A 22263-nucleotide genomic window follows, 5' to 3' on the forward strand; every position below is an offset into this window, starting at 1 on the left:
TACTGATGGGTTTTGTTTTTTTATCCATTCTGATACCCTGTGTCTTTTGATTGGGGCATTTAGCCCATTAACATTCAGGGTAACTATTGAGAGATATGAATTTAGTGCCATTATTAGCCTGTAAGGTGACTGTTACTGTATATTGTCTCTGTACCTTTCTGATCTACTACTTTTAGGCTCTCTCTTTGCTTAGAGGACCCCTTTCAATATTTCCTGTAGAGCTGGTTTGGTGTTTGCAAATTCTTTCAGTTTTTGTTTGTCCTCGAAGCTTTTGATCTCTCCTTCTATTTTCAAAGATAGCCTAGCTGGATAGAGTATTCTTGGCTGCATGTTTTTCTCGTTGAGTGCTCTGAATATATCATGCCAGCTCTTTCTGGCCTGCCAGGTCTCTGTGGATAAGTCTGCCGCCAATCTAATATTTTGACCATTGTATGTTACAGACTTCTTTTCTCGGGCTGCTTTCAGGATTTTCTCTTTGTCACTAAGACTTGTAAATTTTACTATTAGGTGACGGGGTGTGGACCTATTCTTGTTGACTTTGAGGGGGGTTCTCTGCATCTCCTGGATTTTGATGCTTGTTCCCTTTGCCATATTAGGGAAATTCTCTCCAATGATTCTCTCCAATAGACCTTCTGCTCCCCTCTCTGTTTCTTCTTCTTCTGGAATCCCAATTATTCTAATGTTGTTTCGTCTTATGGTGTCACTTATCTCTCGAATTCTCCCCTCATGGTCCAGTAGCTGTTTGTCCCTCTTTTGCTCGGCTTCCTTATTCTCTGTTATTTGGTCTTCTATATCACTAATTCTTTCTTCTGCCTCATTTATCCTAGCAGTGAGAGCCTCCATTTTTGATTGCACCTCATTAATAGCTTTTTTGATTTCAACTTGGTTAGATTTTAGTTCTTTAATTTCTCCAGAAAGGGCTTTAATATCTCCAGAGAGGGTTTCTCTAATATCTTCCATGCCTTTTTCAAGCCCGGCTAGAATGTTCAGAATCGTCATTCTGAACTCTTGATCTGACATATTACCCATGTCTGTGTTGATTAGGTCCCTAGCCTTCGGTACTGTCTCTTGTTCTTTTGTTTGTGGTGATTTTTTCCGCCTTGTCATTTTGTCCAGATAAGAGGATATGAAGGAGCAAATAAACTACTAAAAGGGTGGCAAAGACCCCGGAAAAATGCGCTGTAACCAAATCAGAAGAGACCCCAAATTGTGGGGGGGAGAAAGGGGATAAAAAACAGGTTCTGAAAAAAAAAAAAAAAAAGAAAAGAAAAAAATTTAAAAAATAAAACAAATGAAAAAATATATATATTTAGATGAACTAGTCAAAAAACGTTAAAAAAGAAAAGGTAAAAGTTTTAAAAAATTTAGCAGAAGAAGAAAAAAGAAAAAAGAAAAAAAAATTGAAAAAAGAAAAAAAAATTGAAAAAATAAAAAAAAATTGAAGTAGCCGCAAGACTGAAGAATCATGGGGAGAAAGCCATGAGTTCCGTGCTTTGCTTTCTCCTCCTCTGGAATTGCTCTGCTGTCTTAGGAATTGAATCTGCTTTCTCCTTGATAGATGAACTTCGTCCTGGCTGGATGTTTTGTTGATCTTCTGGGGGAGGGGCCTGTTGTAGTGACTCTCAAGTGTCTTTGCCCGAGGCGGGATTGCACCGCCCTTACCGGCGGCCGGACTAAGTAATCGGCTCGGGTTCGCTTTTGGGAGCTTCTGTTCCCTGAACACTTTCCGTAGAGTTCCGGAGGACGGGAATGAAAATGGCGGCCTCCCAGTCTCCGGCCCGGAGGAGCCGAGAGCCTGGGGCCCCACTCCTCAGTGCGCCCCCAGAGGACAGCACCCAATCACTCCCGTATCCCCAGCCTCCAGCCGCGCTCCGAGCTCACCCAGCCCGCGACCAGTTCAAGGTAACCCCGAGCTGAGAGTTCAGTCCTCGGCTCTGTCTCTGCAGCCGGCTTCTCCGTTCTAATACCTGCGAGCTCTCCGACACTCTGACACCCCCGATCCTTCTGTGACCCTGCGGGGCCTGGGGCCACGCTGACCCTGCGTGGGCTTCACCCTGGTTTAGCCTCTGGAGCAATGTCCCTCAGTGGAACAGACTTTTAAAAGTCCTAATTTTGTGCTCCGTTGCTCCGCCACTTGCCGGGAGCCGGCCCCTCCCCCCGCAGTCTATCTTCCCGTCGTTTTAGATTCACTTCTCCGCCAGTCCTACCTTTCAGAAAGTGGTTGATTTTCTGTTTCTAGAGTTGCTGTTCTTCTTCTCTTCGCTCTCCTGTTGGATTTGTGGGTGTTTGCAATGTTTAGATAAGCTATCGAGCTGATCTCCTGCTACCTGATGTAGTCTCAGGCTGCTACTTCTCCGCCATCTTGACTCCTCCCCCCATCTTCCTTTTTTTAAATCTCATCTTGCATTTTTATCTTAGCCTCCTTATAGCTTTTTTTTTTTTTTTTTTTTTTTTTTGCTGTTTAATTTTTTAAAATGGTGTCTTTTTGTTATTTAGGACTCCAAACAGTTTCCTGAAATTTGGTTTTGAGTCTTACATTAAGCAAGGTTCAGAGGTATACTCTTCAGGTATAATCTCCATATTATATTCCTTTACATTGCAGTATTTTTTTCACAGTTATTTTATACTTTTATCATCCTTCCAGATCAATCTGTTCGTGCTTTGTGTCCATAAAGATGGTTCACAAAGTAAACTTGTGGCCAATTCTTGGCCCATTTTGTGACAACATCTTTCCTTTCCTTCTGCAGCTAGGGGGCTGGTGATGTGTCCAGGTCCCACTCAGTTTCTAGGTAACTTTGCCCTGTAATATCTGTCTGCTGTTATGGCCTTGTTCCTCACTCCACATCCTACTCAACCGATAGAAGAAAAACAGTAATTTCCACATGTACTACAAATTGGCTTCTTCATATACCTTCTTTTGCAGCAACTACTTTACTTAAAATTAAGCAAGTTTGGTCCTGAAAAGGCCATTCATAAGACTGCAGTGACACCTTGCAAGTGATCAGTGCAAATTTTCCACAGAAAGTTAAGCTTCATTTTTCAACATGGTAAACATACATCTCTCTTTCTGCTAGTTTTCCAAATTCTCACTGCTTTTGGACATGATCAGGGTAAATAATATTCATATAGCACTTTTATTTTTTAGAGAGATTTATTCATTTATTTTAGGGAGAAAGGGAGAGAGAGCATGCGTGAGCACAGGGGTGGGGTATGGAGAGGGAGAGAGAGTCTTAAGCAGACTCCCTTCTGAGCGTGGAAACCAACACAGGGCTCCATTTCATGACCCTGAGCCAAAACCAAGAGTCAGATGCTTAACCAACTGCACGACCCAGGTGCCCCCTTATAACACTTTTAAAACAACCCCAGATACTATAAACTCTGCTCTAGAGTAAGGAACAATCGAATGGCCAACATCCAATGTCCACACATGATCAACTAATGCCATCTGTTGGAGGCAGCCTTTTCTATTTGTTTCATCTGTGAACATTCTAGAAAAGGAAAGTTCCTCAACAGAGGGCCATCTGTGACTCTTTACTCTGGAAGGCCATATCTCACTGAATCTAAGGTGCTCTGCCTGACTCCTCCTTACTCATTATGGACTGGGACCCTGCTGCCCATTACAGCTAGAGAAAGATGGCCTGGTGAGGAGAAAATGAGACAGTCCTCCCAAATTAATACCTGGCAGGGCAACGGAACAGCTACCCAGTTTTCTGTGTGGGTCGTAACCTGACTCTGCATCTCAGTGGCCTCTGTTGCCTTTTCTCATGCAATCTTTTGGGGTAAGATTTCCCATTCCAGCTGTAAATTCTGCTTGGATTTTTTTTTCCAGGTTTTTTTCCCCCCCAGTAACATCATTCCACTTCTTTCTCTTGTGCCTTAATAAGTATTTTAGTTTGAAATTTCAAAGCTCCTAGCCAGAACCCATTTGAATCAAAAGACATGTTTCAAGTACTAAGTATGCCTTTTCTATATATAACAACTTTATTGAGGTATAATTTACATACCATAAAATTATCCCATGTAAGTGTACAAATCAGTGGTTTTTTAGTAAATTTGCATAGTTGTGCAACTGTCACCATAATCCAATTTCAGAACATTTTCATCACCCTGGTAAAATCCTTCAGGCCCATTTTCAATTCATCCTTGTTCCCATTTTTAGCCTCAGACAACCACTCACCTGCTCTCTGTATATTTATTTTCTTCAGGTATTTCATATGTATGAAATCATGGAGTAAGAGATCTCTTATGTCTGACTCTGAGTATACTTTCTTTATTACCACCTTAAAAAGCTTACAATGCCTTTATAGCCTTTCCTCAAGGACACAAGTTAAAATTCTCCTGGTAAGAGCTCCAGGGAGGCCTCCCCTGACCTTACAGGACATTGTGTTCTAGGTTTTTCATGCTCTGGAGATGTGGGATAAATGGACTTCTGAGACAAATGCTGGTGGAACTACATGGGGGAGCATATATGAAGGAAAGCAAACAGGCCTTTGAGGAGTCTCTCAAGGTTGGGTTCACGTAATCTGACAGGGATCCTTGTTTGTCAACCCAGGGATTTATTTGTCCAAAAAAGTGCTAACTATCCCTTTATTCGCCCATTTACTGTGTGCCCTTTGAAAACTTACTTCATTGTTGAAAATTTACCTTATTCTCTCAAGTGCCACAGAGGAACACATAGTGAAATAGGGCATGGTCAGAGGGAATAGAATTACCTGGATTTCTACTATTACTACTCTTCTCTCCTTTCTGCCCTCATAACTGCACCACAGTTTGGGCTAAAATCACAGTGCAGAGTGAACCAGAGACCTAGAGCTAAATCGTCTCAGTGCCTATCTGTGCCCATCTATGCTGTATGTTTGACATGTGTATCTCATTACCCTCTACAGTGATTTTCTGAGCTTGATCTGAAATCAGGCCCATATTATAGGTATACAAATGGTAACCTTAGCCAAGGTCACATAGCTAGTAAATCTAATTTTACTCAGTTGAACTTTTTCTCTTTGGCCTTAATGTTCCTGTATCAAGCCACAAACTAGCTCTAGCTAAATCCTATCAGCCAAGGAAGGGAGACAAATGCTTTTCTGATTCATGTTTTAGAGTCTCCTTTTTTAATTCTAAAAAAAAAAAAAAAAAAAAAAAAAAAATCAATTCCATTAAGTAAAAATGACCAAAAAGTATCTTTGTCCATATTACCCTGTCACAAGTGTTTCAGTTTTCAAAAGATTTTCTCTGTCTTGCCCACCTGATTTCAGCTCTCTAGTTACCATAATGGCATATTTTTATTCTATTTTCATCTGTCATTCTTTTGTTTTTAAGGTTGTCTTTGTTTGAGAGAGAGGAAGAGACCACTAGTCCAGGGAAGGGGGGCACAGAGGGAGAGGGAGAAGGAGCAGGAAGCCCAAAGTGGGGCTCCATCTCAGGACCCTGAGATCATGACCTGAGCTGAAGGCAGATGCTTAACTGACTGAGCCACCAGGTGCCCTGATCTGTCATTGTTTCTTAAAAGCATTTTTTATGTTAATACTTGTTTTTTGCAAAATAATCCATTCATCTCATAAGACATAATTTTGACTGGTCTCCTAATGTGAGACATGTAAATTATTTCCAAATTTTTTGCTATCACAGATGGTGCTGCATACTCATGTATAGAGATTATTTTCATTGTGAATTATTTCCTTATGATAAATTCCCAGAAGTAGGATTTCTGACTTAGACTACAGAACATTTTTGTAGCTCTGTAAGCATAATGCCAGATTGCTTTCTAAAAGTGTTATGCCAGATTAACTTCTAGGTAAAGCCGCAGAGTGATGTAGGATAATAGAGCTCCCTCCTTTAATGCCTAATGAAATAAACAAAATCAACAACAACACAATTAAGCCTAAGCATTTCCCTGCAATAGCTAGGGAAAATGATTGATTCTATAAACATCCTGATTCTCTAAACATTGAAAAGTGGTGGACAAGAAGAGAAACATAAGATCTGGTATGCTGCATTCCCCGACCCAGAACCCACTACACCACGCTGTCCTAAGAGCGATGTTGGGAGGAATGGTAGTGAGTTAACAAAATCTTGAGAGTTCTCACTGGTCATCACCACTGTGGAGAGAAGTGGATTACAGTGGTGCCTGTTGATGCAAACAATGTCTAAGAGAAACCCTTGGATATGAAGCCCCTGCGTCACTGGGAAATGTCATTGGGAAATGCAAATCAATAACACAGATACCACTTCACAGCTAGGCTGAGAATAATAAAAAAACATGGAAGACAACAAGTGTTGGTGAGAACATGGGAAAATTGGAGCTCTGACATATGTAAGGGAAATGTAAATAGTATGGCAGTGTTGGAAAACAATATTTGATAATTCCTCAAAACTTAAACAGAGCTACTGTATGACCCAGCAGTTCCACTCCTAGGTATATGCCCAAGAGAAACAAAAACATTTGTCCACACAAAAACTTGTACATGAATGTTCATAGCAGCATTATTCATAATGGCCAAAAAGTACAATCCAAATTTCCATCAACAGATGAATGAATGAATAAAATAGAGTATATCCATACAATGGAATATTCTGTAACAATAAAAAGAAGTGAAGTAATAATAATACATGCTATAACATTTTAAGAATGAACCTTAAAAATATCATTATGAGGGATGCCTGGGTGGCTCAATCGGTTAAGTGTCTGACTCTTGATCTCAGCTCAGGTCTTGCTCTCAGGGTTGTGAGTTCAAGTCTCACACTGGGTTCCACACTGGGAATGGAGTCTACTCTTAAAAAAAAAAAAAAAAGGCGGGTTTGACATTGAGACAGTGTAAGTAAATATTGGGGCTTTGTATTTGCTGAGGCCCCTAATATTGGTCACACAGATACTTTCAACTCTACTTCCTAAAATAAGTGAATGTGTTAATCAATTAGAAAAATAATAAAGTAAAAAAATTAAAAAAACATATAGATAGGTAGATTGATAGATTGAACATGGAGTAAAAGAAGGTGGTCACAAACTAACATATATTGTATGATTTCATTTACATGAAATTTCCAGAATAGACAAATCTATAGAGACTGTAGATCAGTGGTTGCCTAGTGCTGGGATTGGAAGGGGAGATAAGGGATAACAGCTAAAGATATAGGGTATGTTTTCCATATAATGAAATATCTTAAAATTGGTTATAGTAATGGCTGCACAACTATGCATATTAGTACACCACATATACATATATTTTTTAGTAAATCATTGATATGAGTGACTTTTAATCTCAATAAAACTGTTTTTTCAAAGTTTCTAGATGAGGTGATAAAACAGAATTAGAGGAAAAGAGGGATTAAAAACCAAAGAAACAGGTGCACCTGGGTGGCTGAGTCAGTTAAGTGTCCAACCCTTGATTTCAGCTCAGGTCATGATTTCAGGGTCATGAGATTGAGCCCCACATTGGGCTCCATGCTAGGTGTGGAGCCTGCTTGGGATTCGATCTGTTTCTTTCCCTCTGCCCCTCCCTCTCACCACCCCCACTAGGTTACACACACTCCCTCTTTCTCTAAAAAAAAAAAGAAGAAGAAGAAAGAAATCTTACCATTTGTAATGATGTGGATAGAACTAGAGGGTATAATGTCAAGTGAAATAAGTCAAGCAGAGAAAGACAATTATATGATTTCACTCATGTGGAATTTAAGAAACAAAACAGCAATGAGGGAGGGAAGAAAAAAGACAAAATCAGAGAGGGAGACAAACCATAAGAAACTCTTTTTTTTTTTTTAAGATTTTATCTATTTATTTGACAGACAGAGATCACAAGTAGGCAGAGAGGCAGGCAGAGGCAGACAGAGAGGAAGAGAAGCAGGCTCCCCACTGAGCAGAGATCCCGACGCAGGGCTTGATCCCAGGGTCCTGGGATCGTGACCTGAGCCGAAGGCAGAGGCTTTAACCCACTGAGTCACCCAGGCACCCCAAGAAACTCTTAAGTATAGGAAATAAACAGGGTTCCTGAAGGGGGATGGGAGGTGGAGAGATGGGGTAATGGATGATGGCATTAAGGAGGGCATGTGATGTAATGAGTAGTGGATGTTGTATACAACTGGGGAATTACTGAACTCTACCTCTGAGACTGTTAATACACTATATGGTAATTGCATTTAAATAAAAATAAATTTAAAATAAAGAAAAACCAAAGGAACAAATTGACAATGAAGCAATACCATTAATGATCTAATAAATACATTAGGAATAGCAAGGAATAAAGTGTAGACATCTCATAAATGGCTTACAGGGAAGGATTGAGAGTACTACACTTACTATAGAAGAAAATCCAAATACATTAAAGTGATTATAAATAATATGATTGATATGGAGGCCAAACAATGCTAATTCCCTAAGTAGGTAACCCAGTAAATAGAATAGACAATATATACAAAAATATAAATGAGAAATTGTTCCTAAAATGAACATCTGCTTTAACAAATTATGAGCATGCCTTGTTTCAAGAAAAACTGATACAAAATAATTGACCAAAAACATAGGCTGATTAAACGATTGGGCTTACAGATAAAAGAGATTGCATCACACATCTAGGTAAAGAAACAGAGTCAGTGAAGGGGGAAGGATGGATCTCACACTTCCACACAGCAACTTCATGCACAGGGAGACACAAGAGAACAGTCAAAAGTTGGAGGAAAAGAAAATGTGAAATGAGAATTCACTCTCAGCCAAGTCACTGTTCAAAAACAAAATCAGCTGACTGATATTACCGAACTTGCAAGAACTTAGAGAATGAAGCACCTCTCGGTCCCTTCTTGGGAAAAAAAAAAAAAAGAAAAGAAAAGAAATCAGCCAGCTAACCAATCATTCAAAATGAAGAACTGTTGAATGGTCTGTGGTAGAAGCCATAAATTTCTGCATTGACTCTATTGAAATATTGACCTCAGAATAAGGAATGGGAGAATTATGGTTCTCCTCCACAACAAAAGGCACCAGAGGAGGGGAGATGGAAGGAAGAATGACTTAATCACCTCATAACTTATAACCGAATCAATGAAATTGATCTAATGTTGAGTCACTCGAATTTACAAATGAAATGTAATATCAGGATTTGCTTCAAAATACTTCAGACAAAGAAAAAAGAAAAGGAAAGGGAGGGGGAGAGGAAGTGAGAGAGGGAGAGGGAGGGAGGTAAATGAATATGGTGGTGGTTGGTGGTAGGAACACGGATGAGACAAGAATAGCAAAATGCTATTATTGAAGCCAGATAATGGGTACATGGCAGTTTATTATACTATTCTCACTTTCGTGTCTTTAAAGTAAATTTTTTGCATGATAAAAAGTTAATATATGGGGCGCCTGGGTGGCTCAGTGGGTTAAGCCGCTGCCTTTGGCTCAGGTCATGATCTCAGGGTCCTGGGATCGAGTCCCGCATCGGGCTCTCTGCTTGGCAGGGAGCCTGCTTCTCTCTCTCTCTCTCTCTGCCTACTTGTGATCTCTCTATGTCAAATAAATAAATAAAATCCTTAAAAAAAAAGTTAATATATAATCATAGAGTTGGCCTAAATGATTTTTTAAAAGCATAATAACTTTAATCCTATTACACTTAAAGTTATTCTTTAATTAAGAAGCATCTTGCGATCCCCAAACCAGGCAAAGACCCTACCAAAAAGGAGAATTTCAGACCAATATCAGTGATGAATATGGATGCAAAGATTCTCAACAAGATCCTAGCAAACAGGATCCAGCAGCACATTAAAAAGATTATCCACCATGACCAGGTGGGATTCATCCCTGGGTTGCAAGGTTGGTTCAACATTTGCAAATCAATCAGTGTGATAGAACACATCAATAAGAGAAGAGAGAAGAACCACATGGTCCTCTCAATTGATGCAGAAAAAGCATTTGACAAAATCCAGCATCCGTTCCTGATGAAAACGCTTCAAAGTATAGGGATAGAGGGAACATTCCTGAACTTCATAAAATCTATCTATGAAAGACCCACAGCAAATATCATCCTCAATGGGAAAAAGCTTGCAGCCTTCCCGTTGAGATCAGGAACACGACAAGGATGCCCACTCTCACCACTCTTGTTCAACATAGTATTAGAAGTTCTAGCAACGGCAATCAGACAACAAAGAGAAATAAAAGGTATCCAAATTGGCAAGGAAGAAGTCAAACTCTCTCTCTTCACAGATGACATGATTCTTTATATGGAAAACCCCAAAGACTCCACCCCCAAACTACTAGAACTCATACAGCAATTCAGTAACGTGGCAGGATACAAAGTCAATGTACAGAAATCAGTGGCTTTCTTATACACGAACAATGAAAATACAGAAAGGGAAATTAGAGAATCGATTCCATTTACTATAGCACCAAGAACCATAAGATACCTGGGCATAAACCTAACCAAAGAAGTAAAGGACCTGTACTCGAGGAACTACAGAACACTCATGAAAGAAATTGAAGAAGACACAAAAAGATGGAAGACTGTTCCATGCTCTTGGATTGGAAGAATAAACATTGTTAAAATGTCTATACTGCCTAGAGCAATCTATACTTTTAATGCCATTCCGATCAAAATTCCACCGATACTTTTCAAAGAGCTGGAGCAAATAATCCTAAAATTTGTATGGAGCCAGAAGAGACCCCGAATTGCTAAGGAAATGTTGAAAAACAAAAACAAAACTGGCGGCATCACGTTACCCGATTTCAAGCTTTACTACAAAGCTGTGATCACCAAGACAGCGTGGTACTGGCATAAAAACAGACACATAGACCAGTGGAACAGAGTGGAGAGCCCAGATATGGACCCTCAACTCTATGGTCAAATAATCTTCGACAAAACAGGAAAAAATATTGAATGGAAAAAAGACAGTCTCTTCAATAAATGGTGCTGGGAAAACTGGACAGCGATATGTAGAAGAATGAAACTCGACCATTCTCTTACACCGTACACAAAGATAAACTCGAAATGGATAAAAGACCTCAACGTGAGACAGGAATCTATCAGAATCCTAGAGGAGAACATAGGCAGTAACCTCTTCGATATCAGCCACAGCAACTTCTTTCAAGATATGTCTCCAAAGACCAAGGAAACAAAAGCAAAAATGAACTTTTGGGACTTCATCAAGATCAAAAGCTTCTGCACAGCAAAGGAAACAGTCAACAAAACAAAGAGGCAACCCACGGAATGGGAGAAGATATTTGCAAATGACAGTACAGACAAAAGGTTGATATCCAGGATCTATAAAGAACTTCTCAAACTCAACACACACAAAACAGATAATCATATCAAAAAATGGGCAGAAGATATGAACAGACACTTCTCCAACGAAGACATACAAATGGCTATCAGACACATGAAAAAATGTTCATCATCACTAGCCATCAGGGAGATTCAAATTAAAACCACATTGAGATACCACCTAACACCAGTTAGAATGGCCAAAATTAGCAAGACAGGAAACAACGTGTGTTGGAGAGGATGTGGAGAAAGGGGAACCCTCTTACACTGTTGGTGGGAATGCAAGTTAGTGCAGCCACTTTGGAGAACAGTGTGGAGATTCCTGAAGAAATTAAAAATAGAGCTTCCCTACGACCCTGCAATTGTACTGCTGGGTATTTACCCCAAAGATACAGATGTAGTGAAAAGAAGGGCCATTTGTACCCCAATGTTTATTGCAGCAATGGCTACGGTTGCTAAACTGTGGAAAGAACCAAGATGCCCTTCAACGGATGAATGGATAAGGAAGATGTGGTCCATATACACAATGGAGTATTATGCCTCCATCAGAAAGGACGAATACCCAACTTTTGTAGCAACATGGACGGGACTGGAAGAAATTATGCTGAGCGAAATAAGTCAAGCAGAGAGAGTCAAGTATCATATGGTCTCACTTATTTGTGGAGCATAACAAATAACATGGAGGACATGGGGAGATGGAGAGAAGAGGGAGTTGAGGGAAACTGGAAGGCGAGATGAACCATGAGAGACTATGGACTCTGAAAAACAACCAGAGGGTTATGAAGGGGCGGCAGGGGGGTGGGGGGGTGGTGGGAGGTTGAGGAACCAGGTGGTGGGTAATAGGGAGGGCACGTACTGCATGGAGCACTGGGTGTGATGCCAAAACAATGAACACTGTTATGCTGTAAATAAACAAATAAAAAAAAAAATGTAAAAAAAAAAAAAAGAAGAAGCATCTTGCGGCTCCTGGTCTGCTCAGTTAGTAGAGCATGCAACTCTCAATCCTGGGGTCATGAGTTCAAGCTCCATGTTGGGTGTGGAAATTTTTTTTTTTTTCTGAGAGAGAGAAAGAGCATGCACACACGCAAACACAAGTAGGGGGAGGGGCAGAGGGAGAGCAAGAATCCTAAGCATTCTCCACGCTCAGCGCAGAGCCTGACGTGGGGCTTAATCTCAAGACCCTAAGATCATGACCTGAGACAAAATCAAGAGTGAGACACCTAACCCACTGAGCCACCCAGGGGCCCCAAAGATTATTTTTCTTAAAAAAAAAAAAAAAAGAAGTTTGTTAATGCCTGTTGGTGATGGTTAAAAGTTGAATAAAGATTTTTTTAAGTGTCTTGCTAAGAAAATAGATCTTAAAAGTTCTCATCACAAGAAAAAAAAATTGTAAGTGTATGTGGAGACGAATGTTAGTGAGACTTACTGTGGTGATCATTTCACAGAATATACAAATATCAAATCATTATGTTGTACATCTGAAACTATTATATGTCAATCATACTGCAATTTTTTTTTCAAAGAGCATCTTTTGGGAACTAATATCTCTTGTAGTAAATCATGATTTATCTGAAGTTCGATAGGTCCTTCGGTTTTACTTCAGTTTTTACTCTCCTTTTCTTCTGCTAGAGTTAAATGTAATGAAATTTAACATCTTTATTTTTTAATAGTATAATATATATATATCATATATAATAATTTTGATATGTGATATGTAAGTATATAATATATGTGATCCTATCCTTACCAAAGCCTTACTTCCATCTGTCCTTCCATGTTCAATGTGTTTGTGTGCCTAAAAAGAAAGCCAGAGGGGCGCCTGGGGGCTCAGTGGGTCAAGCCTCTGCCTTCAGCTCAGGTCATGATCTCAAGGTCCTGGGATCAAGCCCCGCATCAGGCTCTCTGCTCAGCAGGGAGCCTGCTTCCCCTTCTCTCTTTGCCTGCCTCTCTGCCAACTTATGATCTCTCTCTTTCTCTCTGTCAAATAAATAAATAAATCTTTAAATTAAAAAAAAAGAATAAATGAAACAAGATGGGATTGGGAGGGAGACAAACCATAAATGACTCTTAATCTCACAAAACAAACTGGGGGTTGCTGGGGGGAGGTGGGATTGGGAGAGGGGGAGGGGGCTATGGACATTGGGGAGGGTAAGTGCTATTGTGAGTGCTGTGAAGTGTGTAAACCTGGCGATTCACAGACCTGTACCCCTGGGGATAAAAATACATTATATGTTTATTAAAAAAAAAAAATTTGGAAGGGGAGGCAAACCATAAGAGACTATGGACTCTGAAAAACAACCTGAGGGTTTTGAAGGGTCAGGGGTGGGAGGTTGGGGGAACAGGTGGTGGATAATGGGGAGGGCACGTGTTGCATGGAGCACTGGGTGTTGTGCAAAAAGAATGAATACTGTTACGCTGAAAAAATAAATAAAATGGGGAAAAAAAAAAAAAGAAAGCCAGAAGGAGTGCCATCAAAAGTTATTTGGGGGGGGTACCTGAGTGGCTTAGTGGGTTAAGCCTCTGCCTTCGGTTCAGGTCATCATCTCAGGGTCCTGGGATCGAGCCCCTCACCAGGCTCTCTGCTCAGCAGGGAGCCTGCTTCCCCCTCTCTCTCTCTGCCTGCCTCTCTGCCTACTTGTGATCCCTCTCTCTCTGTCAAATAAATAAAAATCTTTTTTTTTAAGTTATTTTGGGGTGTGAGAGTTGATTTATTGCCTTCTTTTATTGTTCTTCTCAATTCCTGTTTTACCTTATTAAAATAATTATTTGTGCAATTAGTACCCATCATGTTATATACAATAAAGTTACTACTCTTTAAAAGCGATTTTTCCAGTTTATACAGTTATCATTAATGTGTAAGTTCCACCACAGCTCTGTCAGTATTGGTAGTTACACATTTTCAGATGCCTCTAGCTGAGGTGGCAAAATACTTGAAGTACGAAATGTAAACCCTTGGCGTGCTAATGACCTGCTCTGTGTCTTTTTAATCCAGGAAGCATCTATGATTTTTATTTCCTCAAGCAAGGTAATGGACATTGGTACACATGGACAGACTATATTACCAAAGAGGAGGAACGTATCCCACCTAATGCAAAGGTAAAAAAAAGGGGGGGTGGTTGCCATGGAGCTTTGGTTTCTAAAATTGCCTAAATTTTCTCCAAGGTGGAATAATTGATGTCAGTTCTCTATTAGCATTTATAAGAACTTTCTCTTTTTTTAATTTTATTTATTTATTGGACAGACAGAGATCACAAGTAGGCAGAGAGGCAGGCAGAGAGAGGAGGAAGCAGGCTCCCTGCTGAGCAGAAAGCCTGATGCAGGGCTTGATCCCAGGACCCTGGGATCATGACCTGAGCTGAAGGCAGAGGCTTTATCCCACTGAGCCACCCAGGTGCCCCTATAAGAACTTTCTTTAGAAAAAGTTTCAAACTTGAGCTGGATCAGCCTTCAAAAGCATGGACTTTAGAATTAGAGAGCCTCAGATTCCTTACTCAACCTTCACACTCTCTGCCTCAGTTTACTCAATGACACAGTAGCAGAAAAAATACTTGAAGGGTGTTTGCGAGAATTGAAGGCATTCTACGTGAACACATGGCATGCATTATGTGCTGGGTCCGTGTTGGTTGCTCTTCTGATGATGAGCATTGTCGTGTGGTCAGCAGTCAATGCCAGGTGGTCACTGGTCTTACCTCTCAGACATCTCAGCCAAAACAGATCGTTTTCTTCAAAATTCCCAGAGAAGGTTTCCTTGATGAGAATTCTTAGAGAAACAGGTCCAATTAATGGGTTCTCTGGTTAGTAGATGAGTCAGCTACAACTCCTGCTCATTTCCCTGTGGAAAATTTGCCTCTGCGTAGCATCTCGTGGACATACTTTCTTTTTCTGGGGGTGATTGGAGACCATTCAGGCCCCAAATGGAGTGACGGAGAGTGAATGAAAAAGTGGGGATATTGACAATCATGTCAGACAGCTGGCAGGACCACAGCTGCTCCTGAAGATGGTGTGATGAGCAGAGGTGGATGTGTGCTGAATCCAGGACCCACTCTGGGGGCTGAGTGTTGTGCAGAAGCCCCAAGCACAGAGGTCCAAAACTTTAATTCTCCTTAAGGAGCTTTGTCACCTGAACCCCAGAGGTTTGAAATCGTGCTGAATTCATGCAAATAAGAGAGTTCAATGAAGAGAAGGTTTTAAGATCTGCTGAAAATTTTCTCCTTGTCAAACAAGTGTTCTCGTCTCTGAAAATAAAAATCTCTGAAACCCAATTTGCTTTAAACTCCATCTTGGGGAGGCGCCTGGGTGGCTCAGTGGGTTAAAGCCTCTGCCTTTGGCTCAGGTCATGATCCCAGGGTCCTGAGATCGAGCCCCACGTCAGGCTCTCTGCTCAGTGGGGAGCCTGCTTCCTCCTCTCTCTCTGCCTGCTGCTCTGCCTACTTGTGATCTCTGTCTGTCAAATAAATAAATAAAATCTTAAAAAAAAAAACACTCCATCTTGGTAGTTTAAAGTTTAGCATCTTGTGCCTGATCCTGCACTCAGATCCCCTTACCAGCTACATGGCTTTGGACAAGTGAGCCAATAATTCTCCAGCCTCATAGGATTACTGGTAAAACTGCCGAGGATAATATAGGGAAAACCTTCATAGCTCAACACCTATTCTCTTCATCTACACATCAATTCCTGCTCTGTCTGTTACTTTTCCTTTGAGCAAATTACTTATCAAAAGAAGCCCAGCCTTTTTCTACCAGTATACACAGAGCCACCATGTTGCACAAACTAAGTTGGCACCATGGACGTTACGGTCTAGCTTTGCTTTAGGGCATCATTTACATAAACCACAGTGTGAATGATGCTTTCTGGACTTGTGCAAACAGTGGTTCCATGCTGGCCCCTTCCAGCCTAGACATATAAAGGAGATGTCAGCATATGATAGACATCTTCCATTCCCTTCCTCTGTTTCCATGGAGGAACCAAATGTCGCCAAATGGTTGATGACAGGGTTCAGATTCAGAGGAGCCAAATTAAGGTAAAGTATTCCACTCAGAGTAATAGGGATTCCAGGAGCCCAAGACCAAGCCCTTAGATTCTGTCTGGGGTCTGAATAAAGGAAAAGTGTCGTAATCCCCATATTGGAAAACAAGTTTAAATGGGGATGGCTCCTAGAACCAAGCATCTCAGTGTTGGAAAAAGCAGATCAAGAATAAGTGCAGGGAATGGGGGCTGAGGATGACATCCCACCCTCCCAAGCCAGGAAGTAGGATGACATATGAGAAGTGGACCTTGCCTGGGGTGAGGCAGACGAGTTGATTCAGAGCAATGATCTCAGAGGGCGATAGCTTTAGACCGGTCCTTCGTGAAATTGGTGTCTATGCTATGGTAGTTTTGTGGTTAAGAATATAGACTTTGGAATCAGACAAGCTGGAATTCAAGTTCCTGCATTTCCACTTACTCGCTATATTACTTGGGCAAATTGCAGAAAACTATAGATCTCAGTTTCCTCATCTACAAAACAGAGCCAATAATGCCCATCTTGACATGCGTGATCTCATTTAATCCTCAAAACAGCTCAGTGACCTGAGTGCCATTATTATCCTGTATCACAGATGAAGAAACGGAAGCCCCTGGGGAGGTTAAATACTCACTCAAAATCATAAAGTTAGTAAGGGATGGAGCTGAATGCCAAGATGCAGCCTCCCTAGGCCAGTAACAAGACTGTCCAATGTCTTTGTGGTACAGGTCTCAGAACTCATCATCTCCACAATGGAGACAGCCAGACAGTCCTTCTTCTTGAAAACCTACGTGGACCATGAAATTCCAGTGCTGTTCGTGGGGCCCACAGGCACTGGCAAATCAGCCATTACCAACAATTTCCTTCTCCACCTTCCCAAAAGCACCTACCTGCCCAACTTCGTCAATTTTTCTGCCCGAACCTCAGCCAGTCAGACTCAGGATATCATCATGTCCAAGCTGGATCGACGGCGGAAAGGCCTGTTTGGGCCTCCCCTAGGGAAGAAAGCAGTGGTATTTGTGGGTAAGTCATTAGCCTGAATATGAACATAACCAGATTCTTCTATGCTGCAGCAAACCAGAATCTCCCCCCATACAGTCCTTCTTCTCTAAGGGATAATGTATTTCTGGTTAATGTAATTTAGTATCCCTTCCCTCTCCTTTTCTTCTCCATCCTCCTTCCCTTCCTTTCTTCCTCCCACACTTTCCCCTTCCCCACTTCCCTCCCTTTCTCTCATCTTTAATTTTGTCTTTCCATTCTTTCATTACCATGTATTTGTTGATCAAGTACTATATGTCACATTTTCAGTAAGTAAGACATAGTCCAGGTCTTTTTGCCTCAGTCAGGCTCCCAGTTTCTCCTGAGGTGACGATGAGCCTTTGGATCAGGGAAGGTTACCTTGTAGTACGAATTAGTTCCAGAAGGAACCTCTTGCATCTCCAAAAACAACACTCACTTGTGATAAACCCCTTGTTCCATTTTGTGTCAAATAAAGGTTACCAGTAAATGAAGAAACTTAATAATTGATAAATAATTATTTGTGAAATAAGCACATTGAGTTTCCCCAGGATTTTACCTGTTTACAAAGTACTTCCTCATTTATTTCTTTTCCTTTTTTTTTTTTTTTTAAGATTTTATTTATTCATTTGACAGAGAGAGACACAGCGAGAGAGGGAACACAAGCAGGAGGAGTGGAAGGGGGGAAGCAGGCTTCCTGCAGAGCAGAGAGCCCAATGTGGGGCTCGATCCCAGGACCCTGGGATCATGACCTGAGCTGAAGGCAGATGCTTAACGACTGAGCTACCCAGGCACCCTGTTCCTCATTTATTTCATTTGAGCCTAATATCCCTGTGAGGTTATTAACCATCATTACCATTTTATCAATCAGCTAATTGAGGCTCCAGAAGGTTAAATTCTCTGTCAAACACCTAGAAAATTCTGGAGCCATTACCCAAACCCAGGTTTTTTTATGACAAACACATATTTTCCACTGTCTTACTGCTAACTCATAGTTTGTCATTTAGTAAAAATAATGCCCTACTGTTCTGAGTTATCTCATGTCCTTTCCTTAAAATTCATGTATTGATAGTGTATTATGTGTATTTATATCCTTGCCCACTAACATTAGCTTCTTAAAGGCTGAGATCCAATTTTATTTTGTTTTCCCTTTTCTTCCCTTTTCCCTTTCCTCCAAACTGTTCTCCCTTCCTATATCTATGGTATTTTCAGAAACAATTTAATCTTTGCATCCAAACAGATCTAGGTTCAAATCTCACTTTCTAACCCTAGGCATATTATGATTTAACTTCCATGACCCTTAGTTCCTCACCTCTAATGTAAAGGTAATACTACCTTCCTTATAAAGTCATTATTTGGATTAGATGAGATAATATGTATAAAACTCCTGAAATTTTATCTGACACAAACTTGGCATTCAGTCAGTGTTCACTAGAGAAAAATCTAGAGAGCTTCCATCTATTGAGTGTCTTCTATGTGCAGTGACCTGTTCACAATATGCTACTGGGGGAAATCAGACTCTGCCATTGAGAAAGTCCCTATCCTTGCCATTCTCATTTTGCTCCTCAAAAACCCTAGCTCAAAACATTTCTCCCATTGGGGTTCAATTTTTACTTGATGATCAAATTATATACCCTGTTGGTTGGGATTATGACTGTCTTCCTCACCATCCTATCCCCCCAAAATTAACAAAATGTCTAGCACATAGTACAGAATCAATATACTGTGGTCGATGGAATGATAAAAAAATTAAATACCTGTTTGTTGATGCCAATCCATGCATCCTTCAAGTCACAGTGGGCAGAGATCTCAATGAGGCAGGAGAATGCAGAACCTAGGAAACCCTCTCCTCATATGGTCAGAATGTCCACTGGCTGAGCTCTGACTAGAGTGGGAATGGGACAAGTAGGCACAGACTCTCCCAGGAGGGAATAGTTATCTATTGCCTCCTATGAGAACAAGGGATCCCAAAGACTTAAAATATGTGGCCATGTCTTCTTTCCCCAGATGACCTCAACATGCCAGCCAAAGAGGTGTATGGGGCCCAGCCCCCCATTGAGCTCTTGAGACAATGGATTGACCATGGTTACTGGTTTGACAAGAAGGACACAAGCAGGCTGGACATCGTGGATGTGCTGCTTGTGACAGCCATGGGGCCCCCTGGGGGTGGAAGGAACGACATCACTGGTATGTGAAAGAGAAAGTTGTTTCCTCTTTATCATCCAGCAGAGCCAGACCACCTTCATGGATGGAGGGTTGGTACAGGGCACTCTGTCCTGATGGAAGGTGGAGAAAAGTATATTTGGGCTGTAGCTGGAAGGGTTTGGGCTAGCTCCAGGGAGTGGAATTTGAAGACTTCATGTTGAAAGCTGTGTGAAATGGACTTGAAAAGAGAGTGTGAGAGTATTTCGCTAAGCCCTGGAAGAACTCTCCATATGAAAAGGAAAGTTTGGTGGGGTGATGGATTCACGTGTTGTGTTTTTTTTACAGTTCTTCAGATTGCCAAAGATAGAACAACTAATCCAAAGTGGCCTAAACAAAATAATAATAATAATAATAAGAGTCCCCTTATCATCTATAACAGTTCAGGAATACATTTGCTTCAGGTGCAACTGGATTCTTGTAGGATCTGTATTTTAATTATGAGATATATCCTTGCTTAAAAACCTTAATACTGGGGTGCCTGGGTGGCTCAGTCGTTGGGCATCTGCCTTTGGCTCAGGTCATGATCTCAGCGTCCTGGGATCGAGCCCCGCGTCGGGCTCCCTGCTTCTCCCTCTCCCATTCCCCCTGCTTGTGTTCCTTCTCTCGCACTCTCTTTCTGTCAAATAAATAATTAATCTTTTTTTAAAAAAAGATTCTAGATACCATTTCTAGGCTTAAGATTCCTTGACCTCACTCTCCCCTCTGACATTTAGCTTTCTTACCTATAAAATTTTTCATAAGGAAAATGAACAGGATAATCTTATTTGGTACATTGTGTACCTAAGAATAAGAGACTCAAAAATGATCACTACCAAGACATGTACTAGTAAAATTACTGGACATTAAAGGAAAGGAAAAAGTCTTTCGGGCATCTAGGCACAAAAGACTACATGACTTTTAAGAGAAATAAAATTAGATCATCTTAAAACTGTTCAACCACAATGCTTTATGCCAGAAGGAAATGAAATGAGAATCAAGGATTTTATAGCCAGGAAAGCTGACTTTCAGATATAAAAGGAAAACTGTTATCAGAATGCAAGAAGTCAGATTTATGTCTACAAACCCTTTCTTGGGAACATACTAGAAAATGGGTTTCACATGATCAAAATTACTGTAAAGAAATAAGTTTTATACGCAACTAATGAATCATTGAACACTACAACAAAAACTTAAGAAGTACTATATGTTGGCTAACTGAACATAATGAAAAAAATTTTTAAGAATGAAGTATTTCACTATGCAGCCCATCAAAAAAACAAAAATCTTGCCATTTGCAATGATGTGGATGGAACTAGAGGTATTATGCTGAGTGAAATAAGTCAATCAAAGAAAGACAATTATATGATCTCTCTGATATGAGGAATTTAAGAGGCAGGGTGGAAGGCCGTAGGGGGTTGGGAGGGAAAAAATGAAATAAGATGGGATCGGGAGGGAGACAAACCATAAGAGACTCTTAATCTCATGAAGCAAGCTGAGGTTGCTGGGGAATGTGGGGGTAGGGATAGGGTGGCTGGGTTATGGACATTGGAAGGGACGTGCTATAGTGAGTATTGTGAAATGTGTAAGCCTAATGATGCAAAGACCTGTACCCCTGGGGCAAATAATACATTATATGTTAATTTAAAATAAAGTATTTCAATATTCAAAATTTATTTGAAAAAAAGAAATAGAACAACTGGTAGTAAACATTAAATATATGGTTATTTGTTGAACTAAGACTACCTGGGAGAGATTACAATATGTAAAGGCTATGAGACCCAGTCGTGTAGATACAGAACAGTTGAAAATGGAGGGGAGGTTAGGAGAGCAAGTACAAAAACTTTTAAATTGTTTTCAGTTCTCATAATTGGTAGTGGTACTATATTCTTATTCTAAGATCTTTGTGTAAAGTAGGATTATACAAACAAGTTATTGTGAAATTTTCTATTTCCATTGACCTTTGTGTCCTTGAGAACAGGGAGTCTCAGTATGGAAGGAAAGAGATCAAGATGTAATATAGATTAAATTAAGTGAAAGCCCTGTATTTCCTAAATTAGAAATATCAGCAGTAACTCATGAGGTACTAGGTCTGGGAAATAATAAACAACTCATTAACACTGAACATGCCTAGCACCCAGATTGTTTTGAAATCCAATTTCCTACTAAAAGGAACCACAGCTTGTTGAGAAATGGCCGATTGCATCTCTAGGACAGAAAATATACAAAATGAGCTTGTAACTTCTTGATATACCAGATAATGAGAAAGCTTTTAAAGGTTTAACAGTCATGTCAACAGAACTCAGTTGGCAACATAAGGAGGCCCTCACTGGCCAAAGATGGGAAAATTTGAGCTTCAACAATGATTGCAATTTTAACGGATTGGAATTTATCAAAATATACTTAAATCCATTCATCTGTTATAACAATGATAGTTGTTCATTTTCAGAGAATGGTAGGGAACCCATTTATTGTCTTGAAAACTGATCAATAAATGGAAAGAATCAAATATTTATCCTGATTTTCTTATACAAAATGTACCATGGTATAAGCAAATCCTAGAGGATTGAACTATAAAATATTACAACTAATATAGGAAAAGAGATGATAGAATCAGAATATCACCAATTTACACTAATGAGTGAATTAGTGGATCTAGCCATTGAGCATCCATAGCTACCAACGTCACAAAAGGAGAGATATCATTATGTCTCTAATGAAAGAATATACTATCATCTACCACCTGGCCCTCAATGGAATCTGAATCTGATCAAATCTCTAGATCCAGCTGCAAATTACTATGAAATACATATGAGGACAGAGGAACAGAATTAACTGTA

General features: G+C 40.3%; 1 protein-coding gene across 1 annotated transcript in view; it reads left to right on the forward strand.

Moving 5' to 3' along the window:
- Positions 1 to 22263, forward strand: part of DNAH3 (dynein axonemal heavy chain 3) — a 184499-nt gene that overhangs the window by 117165 nt on the left and 45071 nt on the right. The window contains exons 41-43 of the mRNA XM_045992949.1: positions 14215 to 14318; positions 16954 to 17248; positions 19250 to 19429. Of these exons, the coding sequence (XP_045848905.1) occupies positions 14215 to 14318; positions 16954 to 17248; positions 19250 to 19429 (579 nt within the window). The remainder of the gene's footprint in view (positions 1 to 14214; positions 14319 to 16953; positions 17249 to 19249; positions 19430 to 22263) is intronic.

Source organism: Meles meles, chromosome 21 (genome assembly GCF_922984935.1).
Source record: "Meles meles chromosome 21, mMelMel3.1 paternal haplotype, whole genome shotgun sequence".
Lineage (NCBI taxonomy): Eukaryota > Metazoa > Chordata > Mammalia > Carnivora > Mustelidae > Meles > Meles meles.